This window comes from Macrotis lagotis, chromosome X, assembly GCF_037893015.1.
Source record: "Macrotis lagotis isolate mMagLag1 chromosome X, bilby.v1.9.chrom.fasta, whole genome shotgun sequence".
In the NCBI taxonomy this organism is placed as follows: Eukaryota; Metazoa; Chordata; class Mammalia; order Peramelemorphia; family Peramelidae; genus Macrotis; species Macrotis lagotis.
The window spans coordinates 647041115-647060360 of record NC_133666.1 but is presented as its reverse complement, the minus strand read 5'-3'; the positions used below and the strand labels follow the sequence as shown (position 1 = coordinate 647060360).

At 42.3% G+C, this 19246-nt stretch overlaps 1 protein-coding gene across 6 annotated transcripts in view; it reads left to right on the top strand.

Annotated features, from left to right (window-relative positions):
* Nucleotides 1–1704: 1704 nt before the first annotated feature.
* DOT1L (DOT1 like histone lysine methyltransferase) overlaps nucleotides 1705–19246 on the top strand; it is a 116762-nt gene continuing 99220 nt past the window's right edge. For 2 of the 6 annotated variants that reach the window (XM_074204632.1, XM_074204631.1), the window contains exon 1: nucleotides 1706–1863. In XM_074204632.1, coding sequence (XP_074060733.1) covers nucleotides 1783–1863 — 81 coding nt within the window. In that variant the 5' untranslated portion in view covers nucleotides 1706–1782. Of the gene's footprint in view, nucleotides 1864–3050; nucleotides 3319–19246 lie in introns of those variants that run through there. The other 4 variants (XM_074204628.1, XM_074204633.1, XM_074204630.1 and 1 more) reach the window with 4 other exon arrangements.

Here is a 19246-nt window from a genome sequence, read left to right as displayed (position 1 = left end):
TACAACTACTGAGTCCTGTACTAGGTGCTATTTGGTTATGGAAGGTCTATTTATCATTGATGAACATCTTTCAACATTGGAGCCATGATTCAAAACTCTGATTATACTGCCTTATTTATGGCTCTGAGTAGAATTGAATGAGATGAAAAACTTGACTAAATATAGAGGAGGGTCCTAATAATTCTAGATGTTCAGTCATTGACCTAATTGCCTCCTTAGGCAGTGAGCTCCCCATAAATGTGTTTAAGTAGAGGTTTGATAGCCCTGTCAGGGATGTTTTGCTGGGGATTTTTCCATGGGTAAGACAGTGGGTTAGAATCTAGGCTCCAGATGGTCTTGAAAACTTGAAACTTAATTCTCCTCTGACCTTGGTATGGCATCTCATTTCTCCACCTCCGTTTTCTCCACAGTCAAAAGGGGCTGGACCAGATGGTCTTTGTGACTTTCTCCCAACTGTAAATCCTATGATCCCCTTTTATCTCTAAGATTCCTAGAGCAGGATCTGCTGTCTGGGGGGGCTTAGGAAGGTAGGTGATAATATCCTGCACCAGGGTTGCAAAATCATGAAATAAATGTATTTTTCCAAGTTTCCCTGTTCTGACCTTCCCCAAAATATACAAAGCAGGTTGAGGTATCTGGCACATAAAGACCCCTAAAATGTTTGACTGAAGGAATAAGAAATCATAAAATCTAGACGCACTTCATCAACTGAATTAAACTCCATAAACATTTAATAACCGTCAAGGAAATGAGAACAGAAAAAAATTGTATTTCCCCCCGTTGGATCGATGGGGAAACTGAGTCCGGAGAGCTATGACTTCATGTCCAGTCCCGCGGCCAGTTATCGACCACGGCGGAGATCAGACGCTGCGTTTCCAGCCGGTCAAGGCAGTGTTTTTCCCCATGACGCTGCGGTGCCTCCTCATGAGTCACCTAGCTTTGACTTTGAACCTTATCGCGTTCCCCAGACAGAAAATCTGACTAACCTTGGGGCAGCGGGGAAGGAAAGTTTCCCTGGGACACCCCGAGACTGCCTCCTTCTCTGAAGCGCCCCTCCCCCACTCGCCCCTGGCCCGGGGGGGGGGCCGTCGGCGTCCCCAGTCTTCCCTCCCTGGGCCCGGGTCTGCAGACCCCGTGCCCCCCCCCACCCCCGCGGCCTCAGTTTCCCCAGGGGCGGAGGGCCCGGGCCGCAGCAGGGAGCCCGGCCCCGCCCCCGGCTCGGCCCCGCCCCCGGCCCCGCCCCCCGCAGGCGGCGGGGGCGGGGGAGCGGCTCTCGCGGGCTTCCCCGAGGCCGGCGGCGGGAGGGCGGGGGGAGGGCAGCTGAGGACAGGAAGGGAGAGCCTGGGGGCGGGGGCGGAGCGCCGGGCGGAGGGGGCGGGCCCTCGGGGCCGTGCGTGCCGCCGGGCCCCGCCCCCTCGCGTCCGAGGAGTGGTTTCGCCCAGCCCCTGGCTCATTGTGCTCGCCTCACGCCGGCCCAAGATGGCGGCGGCGCCGGAGAGCCGGGGGCTGTAACTACAAAAGAGCCAGCGAGCCCGCCGGGAGGGAGCGAGGGAGGGCGGGAGGGACAGAGCCCGCGGCCCCGCCGCCGCCGCCCGGGACCCCGCGGCCCGCGCCTCCCCCTGCCCGCCGCGGCCGCCGGCGCCCCTCCTCCCCCGCTGCCCGCCCGCCCCCAGCCGCCCTCCCGCGGCCAACCGTCCCCGCGGCCGCCCGCCCGCCCGCCGGCCCCGCTGCGCCCGCGCCCGCGCCCACTAGTATGGTGCAGCGGCGGCCGCGCTCGCGATCATGGGTGAGAAGCTGGAACTGAGGCTCAAGTCGCCCGTGGGAGCCGAGCCCGCCGTGTACCCGTGGCCCCTGCCGGTCTACGTGAGTATCCGCGCCCGGCCCCGCGCGCCCCGGCCCTCCCGCCCCAAACTTGGCGGCCGCTGCCCGGCCCGGCCCTCGCCGCCCGGCCCGGCCCCCGCCGCCTCGTGCCCTTGAGCCGCCGCCGCCCTCTCCCCCGACCAAACTTGTGGCGCGGCCGCCCCGGGGCTCCGCCAACTCGGCCGCCCGGCTGCGCGGCCGGACCCCCGCGCGCCCTCGCTGGGCACCGCCGGGGCGCGCTGCCCCCCCGCAGCCCCGCTGGCTCTGTTTACCTGCTTCGGGGCCCCCCGTTCCCCAGGCTCCCGCGCCTGCCAGCTCCCGGGCAAGCCCCCCGCCCCCATGCCCGGCTCGCACGTCCCCCACGCCCAGCACAGCCGCCCCTGGCCGGCCCCCTCTGTGCCGCCCGCCGTGCGGGGGAGCGGGGCGCCGGGGCCCGGGGGCGCCCCCTCACGAAGGAGCCCGGACCCCGAGGCAGCCGCCACACCGGCCGGCCCGGAGAAGTTATTTTTGCAATTCTCCCCCTCCACCCGGGCTCCTGCTCCTCCTCCCCCTCCCGGTCATGTGGGCACGATTCCTTTTTCAAAAAAGAAAAATGCAGAAGCGATAGGGGCATTCGCCTTGTGAAATGGCTCATCCGCCTTGACAGTTGGCAAAGGTCGGGAGGAGGGGGAGGGAGCGAAGGCTTGACTCTCGGAAGGGGCAAAGTTTACAAAAAATGTGGTTTTTCCCCCCCTAGAAGAAACTCCCAGCTTTTGCCCAGCCGAAACTTTCTAGGGTGATGCATTTGTATCGGGGCAGGTGTGCGCGTCAGAGCGCCTGGTTCGGGGGGACCCTTGTCTTTCTCCTGCCCCCGTTCCCTTGGGGAATCGAAGAGTGTTTATTGCCTAAGACTTTCCCCCCCACCTACCTGCGTTTCTGTTTAATATTCATTCTATGGAAGCAATTTTATCTTCCGGTTGAGCGGGTTCGAGACGTTCTTGTTTTGAATCTGGCGTCAGCCCTTTCTCCCCTCCTGCCTGCTGGGGAACGCCGGCCCCGCTTCCCGCCGCCCCCCACGACCACGAGACAGTGGGAGTGCGGGGGACCCGCGTCAGGGCAGGAGAGCCCGAGGGCAGCCAGGGGCACGTCTGGGGGGCGCCTCACCCGGGCACTTCGTTGGGGGAGCTGGTGCGGGTGGGGGTGACTGTTAGAATGGAACGTGCTGGAGCTCGAGCTGAGGAAACCCCCGATGGCCTTTGCTCCTGGGATCTAAGAGTGCCTCGGTATTGCCGAAGGGGTTATGGGGAGACCCAGACCCGACGCCCTTTGACCTTTGGCGAGGGGCCCTTGAGTGCCTAATGCCGGGCAATCGTGATTTCCCCAAGTTGGTTCTATTTTTGGTCATGCTGTTTCCAGAGAGAGATGGAGCCTCCCAGCACTCAAACAGTTAATGCAGCTTTTCCTGTAGGGCAGCTCTGGGTGTGTTTGGGTCTCTGTATACGGTATAGTCGGAGGGGGAGGGGAAATCCTTCTGTTTCGTATAAGAAAAGCTTTTTTTAACCCGGTCCCCTAATCTTCCTAGATTATAGACAAATGTTGCCTGGGAAATAGTACCGGTTCCCTTCAGGTCCCTACTAGTTGTGGTTAACTGCCTTTTTAAAAAAGGACGAAAGAAGTGACTTTTTTTTAAAACAATTTAATTTTTTAAACATAATTTAAATGTTTAAAAATAATTTTTAAAAATATGAATGTCTCTTTGAGTAGTTTTTTGGGGGGGGATCTTATAAAATATAAGAAACAGCTTGCTATTTAGATGAATTTGGCTTGATGGATTTGCATTTTAACAAAAATGAAATGTCATCTGGAGACGGTGGCATATATTTTCTGTCCAGCAAGAGACCATATGCCTTTTTTTTTTTTTAATTTTGTAAGGGAAAAGGAGTATTTGCAACTTCACCGTGGTGCAATTGGCTTTTTTGGCTTCCTGGTTTAGAAGTCCTGTTTGAACATTGCAGTCCCCTTGCTTTCTAATGTTGAGCTGTCCTGAACTACAGACTTTCCCTCCCTGGCCAGGGCTGCATTTGGCAGGAGTCGGGGTACGTGTGTTGCTGATCTTCCAGAGCTGTTTGACGTCAGCATAACATTTCTTAGTTTCACTGCATATTTTACTTGGGGTTCCTGGGTGGTAGGAGAGAACACAGGTTCTGATTTTGTATGTTTACACTTCTCTCCCTCATCTAGATTATTAGGGTTCAGGAGACAGTGTTTAAAAAGCCTTAATCCAAAGTGACACCTTTGAAATTTTTTTTGAGATTTGTCTATTCCATTTTGGTTAACTGCTTTTGAGGACTGAAAAATTTTCAAAGGAAAATGGGTGATCATTCTCTTATAGAAAAATTTGTTTGGTGCTTAGTAATCTCATGAAATTCTCATTTTGAGTATCAAGTTGTAGAAAATGAGTGATTCTTTAAATGTTATGTATGGAATTAATCTTTGAATTTAAGTTGAAGTGATTTAGCATTTCAATTTTTAGGAGCAAACAAAACAGTTATCCAAATTTGGATTTAGCTTTAGCTTTGTTATTAATTGGTGTAGCAAATTATGGACTTTTAGGCAAGTCACTTCTGGAACTCAGTTTTCTCAAGCCTGCAAACTCAGAAAACTGGATGGACCACTAAGGTTCTTTTCCATTTCTCATTCCCAATTCTGAACATACTCCTTCATAGAAAATGGAGGCTTCAGTTAATAGGAGATAAATACAAAAAGCTTTTCACATTAAATGGCCAGTCAAATTTCATAAATAGTTTACTTTGCTAAAAAAAGCAGTGTTAGGACACCATCCTAGATAGAGGAACTCTAACCTACTTAACTTGATTGAAAAACAACCCTTTCTGTTTAGCTGACTTATACATGCTTGCTTGTCAGGACTTGGAAAGAACCTAAGAAGATGATGTGAAACATAAATTTCTCTTCAAGTCTAATTAAGGTTGTGGGAGGGGATGCAAGGGTGTTTCAGATAAAGCCTCCCACTGGCTTATAGACAAAACTGAAAGTATGACTTTTTTCCCCCGCCTTCTGCTTCCTTCAAAGGGAAAGGCCATGATTTTCTAATGAATACATGGTGAGCAGTTGTGTCCTTACCGTGCTGTGTTGAATAGAGCATGGTGAGTAATCTCTCCCTGTGACTCAGAAAATATTTTCTGATTCTGACCTCCATTTTTATGAGTGCCCTCCTTAATCAGAGCTCAAATGGGTTTACTCTTACTGAAGTACAAATTAACCCTTTGACTTCCTTTTGTGGAAAATAATAAGTTTAAAGAAGGAAAACTAAATCATGAAAGTTGGGGTTTAGAAGTTGTTGTCACAAATAGGATTAAAGCTTTTCTTGGTATTTATATCATTTAACTATCATGACATGCCTCAAATAGTGCTTTCAGTGACCAGATGATATAATTCTATGTTAATCAACCAATAAACATCCATTAAGCAGTCGGAGATTGGAGGTCAGCAAGAGAATTTGAGACAAGGATAAGTAGATTTGAGAATCATTAACATAGAGATGGTAAATTAAATCCAGGGAAGTGGATGTGTTGAGAATAAGAATGTGTTGAATGCTGTAAGGCAGGTTTAGTGTGAAAAGGCGACTACTGGCTCTGGGTTCTAGCCCCTCTTTCCTGCCCCTATATTGTAATGTGACCTTTAGGTAAATCATTTGTCTCTCTGAACTTCAGTTTCCTCATTCTAAGAACAAATGGGCATTGGACGAGGTCAGCTCTAACTTTCAGCCTGTCTACCTACTGAACAGGTTCTTGCCTTCATCTTTTTCTTAAGACATAATTATCCAGTTCTTCTCCTTTTAAGGTATGTCTAGTTCTCTCTAGTTTTGAAAGCCAAACAAACCACTACTTATCTCCACCCCCACCTCCACTTTATCTGATCTGCTTTTTCTTTCTCATTCATAGCTAAGCTGTCTAAAAAAGGGTAGTCTATACTTTCCCTCCCCATCAGGATTTTAAGACTTGGAAAGAACTTTAATGGTCATCTTGGTCTAGTCCATACTTGAAAAGGAATCCTCACTGACTGTCAAGAAATGGACACATAGACTGTGCTTGAATGCCTTCAGTGAGCAGGAGCTGACTCCCACCTGGTCAACCCAATCCACGCTAGGATAAGTTTAAGGGCTGTGGAGTCTAAAATTGACCTTCTTGCGGCTTCTACCCATGGTTCTTGTTTCTGCACCCTATGAGTCAAGTCAAATCCTTCTTCCATAGGAGAGACATTAGCCCTGCCTCATCTCTTTCATGTCAGACGTTCCCTAGGAGTTTAAATTTTCCTGATGGTGGACTCTGGTCCTTCCCTGGCTGCCCCTGAGGTCTATTACACTGGCAGGGGCCCAGTGAGAGGGACCGCCGCTTCCTCATTGCTAGCAGAGATGCCCCTTTTGTGAATTGCATTTACTTATTTAGCTCTGTTGTATCACTTCATAGTGCCCCGGCTCCAGCACATGGACTCCCTGCAGTCTGCTAAAGCCCCCAGAACTGTTGGACAAAGTGCTGTCTAATCAGATCTCACTCACAGAAACTAATCTTGCCAAAGTGACCAGTGGGTTCCTGTTAGACAAATCCAGTAGCGAGATCTCTCTTAATTTTTCTGCACCTCTTTGCTGCCTGTCGCTAAAAGCGTCTGGGTTTTTAAAAATACTCCTTTTAACTTATGTGACCCCCCCCCCCTTCCACTGAGGAGTCCTTTTTGCCTTCCCCATTAACTATGCTCTGGTTTTGGATCTATATTTGTCTTCTCTTGCCTTCTCTAAAGTCCTGTCCTCTTACATGGTACATTTAGTTATCTTTCACTTCTAGTCTTTTGCATCAACAGCTTAAATCAAGACTTGCCTAAAAATGAACTCATTTGCTTGTCCTGGATTCCTCAATTTTGTCACATAATTTGCCTTTCCCAAGTCTTTAGAGAACTGACCTGCTTCTTTATGAATGGCCTATTATACTTGCCCTCAGTCTACCTGATCGGTATGTTCAAATGCTCTCCAGGTACACTATCAAATTCACATCAAAAATCCATTCTTTATTGGATGAAGAGGCTCATTGGGGGAATTAGGTGATGACTTTTCCTTAAGGCAGCTGGTATACTCTTACCATGAGTTCTCTTCTCTCTATAGCATCTCTTCTCTGTCTTCAGATACCCTGATGCCTTACCTCATTCCTTTCTTTTCTTGCTTTGCTTTCAGAGGAAGGCCCTTGTCCTCACCAAGGTCTCTATACCAAAAGGTTATTTTCATGGGATCCTTGAACTTTAAAATAAAATTTTTTTTGATAATTCAATATAATGTTTTTTGGGGGGTAATATCTTATGAATTATTGAGGTTGAATAAATCTATGAGGTAAAAGCTTCCAGAAACTGCTCTCCATGAACCATGGATCCCTTCTAGATAATCATTCAGTAGGTGGAAGGTAATCCAGGGAGGCACTTGGAGACGAGTGAAGTTTATTTAAGGGGACTGAAAAGATAGGAAAGTTTTATTGGGATGTTATATGGAAAGCTCATAGCATACCTTCTTGGACATGGTGCTTAATAACTGCTAATTCCCTTTCTGTCTTTCAGTGCCAGACAGAATTCATATTTTATCTTCAAATAGGGAGATACCTGCAGCTTATTAAGCAGAGGGATGACATGATTAGGCTCCACCTTTAGTAGATGTATGTTGATGATTGGAGAGGGGTCAACAATTTGAGGCAAGAGACCAGGTAGAAGGCTGATGGCCTGGAAAGGAATGGACACCCTAGATGTGGTAGGGGATAGACTTTCACAATGGAGTGGATAAATGGTGTGAGAATGAGAATGGGGGGGCACCCTTGAAAATTGAGAAGGGGCAGGGTTCTGTGCTGGATGCTAGGAATCTGTAAATTAGCTTGGACAGGAGATGGCTTCTAGTTGACTTAGTTACATATATGTTCCCAGATGTAGCACAATTGGAGATGGAAGGCAGTAGAGGCAAAGAAGACATCCAGACTGAGGAAAAAGTGGAGTTCAGGATGTTTTCTGATTGGGGGATTATTTCTGGGAGGGTTATTTCTAGGAGACAGGCACCTGAGTGATACTTCTGAAGACAGAGAAGAGATGATAGAGAAGAGAACTCATGGTAAGAGTATATCAGCTGCTTTAAGGAAAAGTCAGATTAAGTCATCACCTAATTTCCCCAATGAGCCTCCTCATCCAATTGTGATAGAGATGGAAAGGGTTCTGAAGTGTGGACAGCCCACCTGAAGGGGCAGCTGGGAGCCCAGCTAGGAACTGAGGCTTCTCAGGGATGTGGGGCCGGATTGTGGGGCCAGTCCTTTAGGCAGTGTTTCTGAAGGGGGAGCTATAGGGCCAGCCCTGTTTGGGGGACAATGCATGGAAAATGGAGAAGAAGGCCTGAGACTAGGGGGATGTATTTTGAAAAAGAGACTAGGGAGAATTCAGAAAGAAAAAAATCTTTATATGTACCAGTCATTGTGCTAAACCCTGGAGATGTTGGAGATAGAAATAGACTTCTCTTAGAATCAGCTATTTTCTATTTTCCTAGAGAAATTTAAATGATTTTTTGGATTGCATTTCCATAAACTGTACTAAGAATGAAATTAGAATTTAATTTAGGGAGTAGAGTGCATACCTTGGAGTTAGAAACAACTCAATTCTGACATTTAATCCTCAGACATTTAATAGCTGTCCAACCCTGGGGTAGGTCAGCCTCTTGCTTCAATTTCCTTACTTATAAAATGGGAATAACTAGATAACTGAAGTGCTTTGCATACCTGAAGGGTATGCGAAATAGATCATACTTTAAAAAAAATTAATGAACACTTAGTTTCATGTGAAAAGAAATGACAAATAATGAGTTTAGTGTCAAACCTGTCCTTGTTCCATTGCATCTACCAGCATTTGGAAAATCTTTTAAAGGTATCCCTTATATCATTGTAGTCATTGTCTAAGGTGTTCTGCTCATTTCACTTTGCATCAATTCATGTAGTAGGATTACATTATATTAATGTTCTAAAATTTGTTCTACAATTCTTTGATCCAAGTCTTTTTTTTTTTGTTTTGTTTTTAATTGTTTTTGCAAGGCAATGGGGTTAAGTGACTTGCCCCAAGGTCACACAGCTAGGTAATTTATTAAGTGTCATGAGATCAAATTTGAACTCAGGTCCTCCTGACTCCAGGGCCAGTGCTCTATTCACTATGCCACCTAGCTGCCCCCCAAGTCTTTTGATAGAATAAAAATCTACTGTTTACATGGGCACTTTCCTTATGTCTCTGCTCCCCTGGTAGGTGATGACTTCCCATCCTGCCTGTCAGAATTTTTAAGGACTCAGCTCAGGTGTGTTCCTCTTGCTCTCCTTCAAACATGGTGTGGATAAGCCTGACTAACCTGAGCAGTATAGTGAAACTTGTTTTTCTTTGTTTTTGAACAGTATACTTCATTTAATTCAACCTGATTCTAGGGTGGGGTTTGTTTATTGGTTGGTTTATTTTTTTAGTTTAGCTTATTTTCAGTTGGCTCAAAATGAGTATATTACTGCTACTTATTAATTAGTCAATGGATCCCAATTCTCAGGTTCTTTTTTTCTTCAGGATCTTCTTTATAATCTATGTATTTGAGAGAAATTAGCCCTTTGTCCAATCTTAAAGACTCTGTATTTGTCAGCTATTGGAAAGGTCTCAGGTATGGTTTTGCAAATATTTTCTCACCAACACAGTTTTTCTTCAGGACATTTTTAATAGCTTCCCCCCACTCTACTTCTCCCTTCCCTTCATTTGCTTTAAGTGACTGCACCATGAGTTTGGTTGGTCCAACCAAAGGAGACAGCATCCTATTGCAGCAGGGAGTAGTGCTATCTGTTAGCAGCCTTTGGCTGGATTGAGCTGGGTAGATGATTCACTGCTGAGTTGTTTTTCTCATAGAGGCCTCTTCCCTGAGCAAAAAACATTCCATAGGAGGCAAAGTGAATCATAGATATCAATGATAGAAAGCACTTATTAGATCATTGACTCATCTCCCTGTCTGAGTAGAAGTGATTCAAGCAGCATCAACTTTTTTGTTCTGCAGCATTTTTATCCGGCCCACTTAGTGATTTTTTAAGTTGGCATGACTCCTTTTCTGTACACTCACAAACCTATGATGAGCCATCATTGGAATTTTTTCAACTGCAATTAAAAAAATTCAATAAATCAGTGAATATCTTTGTGTTTATTATTAAGCAAGTGCTTACAATTGTGGACTATTGGTATAAAACACCTTTTCCAAATTAGATGAGGTCTTAAATTTTAGATGCCTAAAGGAAGGTGGATGACCTTTTTTTTTAATGTGGCAGATGTGTTGGGGACAGCTAGGTGGATAGAGCACTAGCCCTGGAATCAGGATCTGAGTTCAAATCCTGCCTCAGAAACTTAATAATTACCTAACTGTGTGACCTTGGGCAAGTCACTTAACCCTGCTGCTTTGCAAAAACCTAAAAATTAAATGGCAGATGTGTTAGATGGAGATGGAGGGTCCTGACTGAAAGCTTTAGGGTCCTGGGCTGAGCTGCAAGTGGCCTGAAGCCAGTGGGCTGGATAATGAGACCCCCACCAAGGCAGAAAGAAGGGACAGACCCAGAGAAGAGTGCCAAATGAGGACTCCAAAACTGGGTAGGAGAGAAAAGAACACATTTTTAGGATAGCCAAGCTTTCTGGGAAGGGCCCAGAAAGTCAGGAAGCAAAAGGATTTCTTTTGAGAGACCAAATTACTTTTTAACCCATATTGGTTGGAATTGAGGTGTGCTTGAAGTGGTATGGAGGGATCTTGGGTTCTTTAAAAGCTCAGTAATGGAAATTGTCTGGGTGATTTCTCAGCTGAGTACTGATTCTTCTCAAAGCTGCCTTTTCTGACCCAGTCTCTCTGCGGGCCTCCAGACTTTTTCTGCCTTTTGGACAGACTTCTTGTAGGCATCTATTCTCTCCCCCCCCCCCCCCCCATTGCAGCAGGACATCCTCCTAGACCCTCACTGTCTATCACCCCCAGATCCTCTCATCCAAACCGTTGCCAAGGGCTGGAGATGTCACCTCCACATCTCTGAAACGTGCCCCCTTCTCTTCCTCTGACACTGCCATTCCTCTAGTGCAGACCCCCTCCTCACCTTCCACCTGGACTACTGAAGTACCACTAATTGTGTCACCTCCCCCTACACAAGCTCCTGTGGTTCTTATTTCCCAAATTCAAGCAGTTCTATCTGGCATTCATGGCCTTTCTGACCTTTCCACCCTTTCACTCCCTCCCACCCCTAGTCTTCCCACAAAGAGTGAAATGAAAAGCTCTTCATCAGCCAGACCCCAAGCTGGAAAGATCTCCTTCCTTTTTGACTACTGACCTAGCTGGCTCCCTTTAAACGCTCCCTTTCTACCAGAATCCTTCCCCAACTTCTCTTCATTCTAGTGCCTTCCCTTTATTTATTCCCTCTTTATCTTGTATATACATTAGCATGTTTTCCATTTCTCCCCACCCCCCTTTTAGGTTGTAACACTCTTTGAGGGCAGGGACTGTCTTTTGCCTTTTTTGTATTACTAGGCTTAGCTCAGTAGTTCTTCAATAAATATATAGTTTATCCCTAGAAATTATTAGATAGGAAAGAATTAATTTTTTTTAACATTTTGTTTTCTAATTACGTGCAATAGTAATATGTACCCATCATTTTTTGCAAGGCTCTGAATTCTACAATTCCCCCCCACCCACAGAAGGCTGTCTGACAGTCTCTACATTGTTTCCATGCCACACATTGATGTAAATTGAATGTTATAAGAGTAAACATAAGAATAAACGTAACCCCCCCCCCCCAAGAAGATGGGAAACCTCAAGAATAGAAAGAGAAAAAACATTATTTCAGTCTGTGTTCAGATTCCAGTGTCTCTGTCTCTGGGGTGAGTTGCTTTCTTTATCATAAGTCCACCAGAGAAGTTGCTTCAATATTTTTCCCTCAGTTGCTATTACTAGCTGTACCTCCACTCCATTCCTCCCCACTCTCATTTATTCTATTCTCTCAGAGAGAATTCACTTGTCTTACTTTGTGTGACCCTGGGAGAGGGGTGTTGCCTTCAGCACATAAATCAGCTGCTTTTTTCATTAAAACATGTGGAGCAGTGAAAAGGGAACTTTTGAGTTGGGGCCTTGTAGCAGAAACTTGGATCAGGGTTTTTTGTTTTTTTTTTTTTTTAAATTTCAAACTTGTACCTAAAATTTTAGACCAGGGAAGGAATCTTTATTAACCTACCCAATTTGTTCACTTTTCAGTTTGGCAAACTGTAAACTATAGACCTTTGGACAAAGACTCCTTTATCTTCATTTTCCCCTTTTAAAGATGGGAATAATAGGTTTAAATCTCTTGTTTTTGTGAGAAAAATTGGTGTGTTTATTGAAATTCACTTTACAAATTTTGGTAGTGTTTTATAGACATTTTGAGAATAGTTCTCTTTGAACTATTGTTTTTCCCAGAATACTTACTGTGTTTTTTGATGTCTTAAGGGAAAACACTAGTTACTTTTCAAGATTTAAAGTGATGATGTCCCATTTAAGCTAAGGAATGTTGCTTAAATAAGGTTAATTTTTTTTTCTTTTTTAGGTTTTTGCAAGGCGATGGGGTTAAGTGGCTTGCCCAAGGCCACACAGCTAGGTAAATTATCAAGTGTCTGAGACCGGATTTGAATCCAGGTACTCCTGACTCCAGGGCTGGTGCTTTGTCTACTGCGCCACCTAGACGCCCCCTAAATAGGGTTAATTTTTTAGAAAGGCTGGGCTAGAGGTGGGTATTATATCCCCCTACCCTATCCACTAATTGGATTCTGGGTTACTCTTGAGGTGAGTGATCTGATGAGGTACAAGCAACATCCTTAGCATGAAGATATAATAGTTTGGCCATGTCCCAGATGCTGTTCCTGAAAGGAAAGTTTAAATATAGGAACATGGGTGTGAACTTAGATATACTGCTGACTGGCATGTCTTCCCTCCTCAGGGCATGGGGTCACCCTGCCAAACTGGGGGCAGCTCGGGCTGCAGTAGAGACCTGTTGACAGACACTGGCCCTAAGCCAGATTCAGCTTGGGAGTTGTTCTCCTCACTGGTCCATGCCCACACCTACCCTTTGGGGATGGAGCCAAGGGTGTAGCAAAGCCTGAATGGCAGTCGCCTTATGACCCTGCATCTCCCACCAGCTGGGTAGTGGCTTCATTTAGGCTGTGACTTCCTGTGTCCATGGCTTCATGTTTGAAGACATCAGAGGTGTGGACAGGAGCCAACTACCCAAGGTCTAACCTGTACTGTGAGCCTGGATGTGGCCCATGCTGCAGTGACCCTCAGGTTTTTACAGTGTTTGACTCTGGACTAGTTTCAGTTCCCAGATTGAAGCTGTAGTTTTGCCAGTAGAATTCAAGGAAGGACTTGGGAGCTTATACGGGCTTTTGGTCAACTCTGCTGAAACATTGTGGTGGTGGTGCTCTGCAAGTAATGGAACCGTTGTCATTCAGGGATTTGGTATAATTGGAGAATGAAGTGTATTGGCCAGTTGAATTTTCCCAGATGGGGGACTACATGGGAAAAATCCCCCCAGCCCCACCCCGCCCCCATGTTCTTTTTTTTAATTAACTTATTCCTTTTTCCATCTATATGTAAAGATAGGTTTCGACAATTTTTTGGTAAGGTATTGAGTTTCATATTTTTCTCCCTTCCCTCCCCCTTCTCCTTGTTAGAGTAATCTCCTATAGGTTATACAGGTACAGCTCTTAAATATATTTCAGTATTAATCATGCTGTGAAAAAAGAATCAGAACAAAAAGAAAAAAATAAAAAGGGAAAACAGCCATAAAACATAAAAACATCTTAAAATTGAAAACAGTAAACTTTGGTCTACATTTAAACTCCATAGTTCCTTCAGGATGTGGATGGTATTTTTCATCACATGTGCTTTAGAATTGTCTTTGATTGTTGTGCTGCTAAGAAGAGCAAGTCTATCATAGTTGATCATCACACAGTTGTTAATGTGTGCAGTGTTTTTCTGTTCTGCCTACTTCGCCTTAACCTTTTCCACCTACAAATGGAGAGACTATTTGGAGATCCACATGGTTGGTTATCAAGGAAAGTATCAAAGCTTATAGAAATAAACTATTTGTGGTAGGATTTTTTTTGTAAATTTTAAAATTTTATACTTAATTATAAAATGAGAAAAGAAAAAAATTGCTATGTATACAAGCAACTCATAAGAGGATTCAGTACAAAATAAATTTCCAATTCAAGAAAATGTATATAAATATTGTACTTTATTCCCCCTCCCTTTCCCCATCCCAAAGAAGGCTATAATTTCAAATTTCTCTTCAAAATAGTTGGATCAGCTCACAGATCCACCAACAATTTTTTTCACATTCTCTCCCAACATTTGCCATTGTCCCCTTCTGTCATTTTAGCCAATCTGATAGGTATAAAATGATATCTCAAGGTTTGTTTTAATTTGCATTTCTCTACTCAGTAATAATTTAGAGCACTTTCTCATATGACTGTAGATTATTTTGATTTCTTCAGAAAACTTCATATCCTTTGACATTTATCAATTGGGGAATGAATTGATTTCTTATAGATTTACTGGTTCTTTATTATGTATTTATTATTCTTTATTTGAGGAACTGTCTAAAACTTTTTCCCAGTTTTCTGCTTTCCTTCTTAATCTTGCCTACATTTGTTTTTATTTGGCTACATTTACTTATTAAAATTATCCATCATTCATCTCATAGCACTCTTTTGCTCATAAATTGTTTATAAATCTGGTAGGTAATAGATTGCATATTCTTCAGATTCTTTTTTTTAAATTAATTTTTATTAAAGATATTGAGTTTTACAATCCCCTCCCCCCCCCCCCCCTGAAAGCAATCTGTCAGTCTTTACTTTGTTTCCATGTTGTACCTTGATCCACATTGGGTGTGATGAGAGAGAAATCATATCCTTAAAGAAGAGAAGTCTTAAGAGGTGACAAGATCAGACAATAAGATATGTTTTTTTCTAAATGAAAGGGAATAGTGCTTGAACTTTGTTCAAACTCCACAGCTCCTTATCTGGATACAGCTGGCACTCTCCTTTGCAGACAGCCCAAAATTGTTCCTGATTGTTGTACTGATGGAATGAACGAGTCCTTCAAGGTTGAACATCACTCCCATGTTGCTGTTAAGGGTGTACAGTGTTTTCTGGTTCTGCTCATCTCACTCAGCATCAGTTCATGCAAATCCCTCCAGGTTTCCCTGAAATCCTGTCCCTCCTGGTTTCTAATAGAACAGTAGTGTTCCATGACATACATATACCACAGTTTGCTAAGCCATTCCGCAGTTGAAGGACATTTACTTGATTTCCAATTCTTTGCCATTATAGGGCTGCTATAAATATTTTTGTACAAGTAATGTTTTTACCCTGTTTCATCATCTCTTCAGGATATAGACCCAGTAGTGGTATTGCTGGGTCAAAGGGTATGCACATTTTTGTTGCCCTTTTGGGCGCAGTTCCAAATAGCTCTCCAGAAAGGCTGGATGAGTTCACAGCTCCACCAACAGTGTAATAGTGTCCCAGTTTTCCTACAACCCTTCCAACAATGATCATTATCCTTCCTGGTCATATTGGCCAATCTGAGAGGTGTGAGGTGGTACCTCAGAGAAGTTTTAATTTGCATTTCTCTAATAATTAGTGATTTAGAGCATTTTTTCACATGGCTCTGGATTGCTTTGATCTCCTCATCTGTAAATTGCCTTTGCATATCCTTTGACCATTTGTCAATTGGGGAATGGCTTTTTGTTTTAAAAATATGACTCAGTTCTCTGTATATTTTAGAAATGAGTCCTTTGTCAGAATCATTAGTTGTAAAGATTGTTTCCCAATTTACTACATTTCTTTTGATCTTGGTTACATTGGTTTTATCTGTGCAAAAGCTTTTTAATTTAATGTAATTGAAATCATTTTATTGGTTTTTGGTGATGTTCTCCAACTCTTCCTTAGTCATAAACTTGCTCCCCTTTCCATAGATCTGACAGGTAGGCTAGTCCTTGATCTTCTAATTTGCTTATAGTATTGTTTTTTTATGTCTAAATCCTGTATCCATTTGGATCTTGGTATAGGGTGTGAGGTGTTGGTCTAATCTAAGTTTCTTCCATACTAACTTCCAATTATCCCAGCAGTTTTTTTTATCAAAGAGGGAATTTTTATCCCAATGGCTGGACTCTTTGGGTTTATCAAACAGCAGATCATGGTAATCATCTTCTGCTTTTGCACCTAATCTATTCCACTGATCCACCACTCTATTTCTTAGCCAATACCAAACAGTTTTGATGACTGATGCTTTGTAATATAATTTTAGATCAGGTAGGGCTAAGCTACCTTCTTTTGCACTTTTTTTCATTAAGCTCCTGGCAATTCTTGACTTTTTATTTCTCCATATGCATTTACTTACAGTTTTTTCTAACTCATTAAAGTAATTTTTTGGAATTTTGATTGGTAGGGCACTAAACAGATAGTTTAGTTTTGGTAGAATTGTCATTTTTATTATATTAGCTCTGCCTATCCATGAGCAGTTGATATTTGCCCAGTTATTTAAATCTGATTTAATTCGTGTGAGAAGTGTTTTATAATTGTTTTCAAAAAGATTCTGAGTCTGTCTTGGCAAATAGACTCCCAGGTATTTTATATTGTCTGAGGTTTCTTTGAATGGGATTTCTCTTTCTAGCTCTTCCTGCTGTATCTTGCTAGACATATATAGAAAAGTTGAGGATTTATGGGGGTTTATTTTATAACCTGCAACTTTGCTAAAATTGCTAATTGTTTCCAGTAGTTTTTTGGATGATTTCTTGGGATTTTCTAGGTAGACTATCATGTCATCTGCAGAGAGTGAGAGTTTTGTCTCTTCCTTCCCAATTCTAATTCCTTCAATTTCTTTTTCTCTAATTGCTGATGCTAACATTTCTAATACCGTATTGAATAGTAGTGGTGATAATGGGCACCCTTGTTTCACCCCTGATCTTATTGAGAATGCCTCTAGCCTCTCCCCATTGAATATAATGCTTGTTGATGGTTTCAGATAAATACTAATTATTCTAAGGAACAGTCCATTTATTCCTACACTCTCTAGTGTTTTTAATAGGAATGTATGCTGTATTTTGTCAAAAGCTTTTTCAGCATCTATTGATATGATCATATGATTTCTGATGGGTTTGTTGTTGATATAATTGAGTATACTAACAGTTTTCCTAATATTGAACCAACCCTGCATTCCTGGAATAAATCCTACTTGATCATAATGTATTATCCTAGTTATAACTTGTTGTAGTCATTTTGCTAAGATTTCATTTAGGATTTTTGCATCTATATTCATCAGGGAAATAGGTCTATACTTTTCTTTCTCTGTTTTAACTCTTCCTGGTTTAGGTAACAGCACCATATTGGTTTCATAGAAAGAGTTAGGCAGAGATCCATCTTTGCCTTTTTTTCCAAAGAGTTTATTGGAACCAATTGTTCCTTAAATGTTTGGTAGAATTCACTTGTGAATCCATCAGGCCCTGGAGATTTTTTTTTAGGGAGTTCAATAATGGCTTGTTGAATTTCTTTTTCTGAGATAGGATTGTTTAGGTATTTAATCTCCTCATTTAACCTGGGCAATTTATATTTTTGTAAATATTCATCCATTTCACTTAGATTATCAAATTTATTGGCATAAAGTTGGGCAAAATAATTTTGAATTATTACTTTAATTTCCTCCTCATTGGTGGTGAGTTCACCTTTTTCATTTATGATACTAGCAATGTGGTTTTCTTTTTTTTAATCAAATTGACCAGCGGTTTATCAGTTTTATTGGTTTTTCATAATACCAACTTTTGGTTTTATTTATTAATTCAATAGTTTTTTGCTTTTGATTTTATTAATTTCTCCTTTAATTTTTAGAATTTCTAATTTAGTATTTAATTGGGGATTTTTGATTTGTTCTTTCTCTAATTTTTTTAGTTGCATGTTTAGTTCATTGATTTCCTCTTTCTCCAATTTATTCATGTAAGCATTTAGAGCTATAATATATCCCCTGAGAGTTGCTTTGAATGAATCCCATAGGTTTTGGTATGTTGTTTCATTATTATCATTATCTAGGATAAAATGGTTAATTCTTTCTATAATTTGTTTTTTTTTTTTTTTTTGGTCCACTCATTCTTTAAAATGAGGTTATTCAGTTTCCAATTTGTTTTGGGTCTATATCTCCTTGGTGCCCAGTATTGCATATGACTTTTATAGTATTGTGATCTGAGAAAGATGTATTCTTCAGATTCTTTTGTAATATCTTCCCTTTTATTTTAGGCTATGCATCCTTTTGGGCCTCATCTTAGTAAATGATGGGTGGGTATTATATATTTTTATAAGATTTTTCTCTATGCCCAATTTCTGCCAGATTGCTTTCCAGCTTTCCCAGTAATTTTTACCATATAATGAATTTTCCCAAAAATTTAAGTCTTTAACTCTTGTTAAACACTGGGTAACTACAGTTGTTTGCTGATGTACCTTTTATGTTTACTCTATTCTACTGATTTATCTATATTTTCTATTTCTTAGCCAGTGTCAGTTTTATATAATATAGTCGGTAGATAGCCTTATAATATATAGTTTAAAATCTGATGCTGCTAAAACTTCTTCCTTTATATATATTTTTTAGGTGTTGTTTTTTTGCAAGGCATTGGGGTTAAGTGGTTTGCCCAAGGCCACACGGCTAGGTAATTATTAAGTGTCTGAGGCCTGATTTGAACCGAGGCCCTTCTGACTCCAGGGCCAGTGCTCTATCCACTGATCCACTGCGCCACCTGGCCATCCCCTTTATATTTTTTTCTAGTAGTTCCCTTGATAGTCTCAACTTCTTATTCTTTACAAATTTTGTTATTTTTTTTCTAGCTCCGTAAAATCTTTGGTAATTTAATTGGGATGGAATTGAACATATAAATGTATATTTTGGTAAATTTGTCATTTTCATTATATTGACCCTGTCTACCCTTGAACTGAGAACCATTGTTAGAAATATTATTACCATATTATTAATATTACCATATTATACCGTGATAAGAGTGATGGATAACATCATGGTTCTACAGATAACATTTGTGGAATTGTTTGATGTTGTGGCTTCGAAAGGTTTATATTTTTATTGTCCCTCCTCAACTTGGTGTGTGTCTTTTTAATATTTTCTATTTAAGTCAGATAACCAGATTTCTTTGACTTGTGTATAAAGACAGAATCAGTGGTTGTGAGGGGCATATTCCCACAGGTAAAGTTCAGGTTTTAATGAATGGAGACTATTATATCAGTGTTTTTTATCCTTCATTCTGGAAGG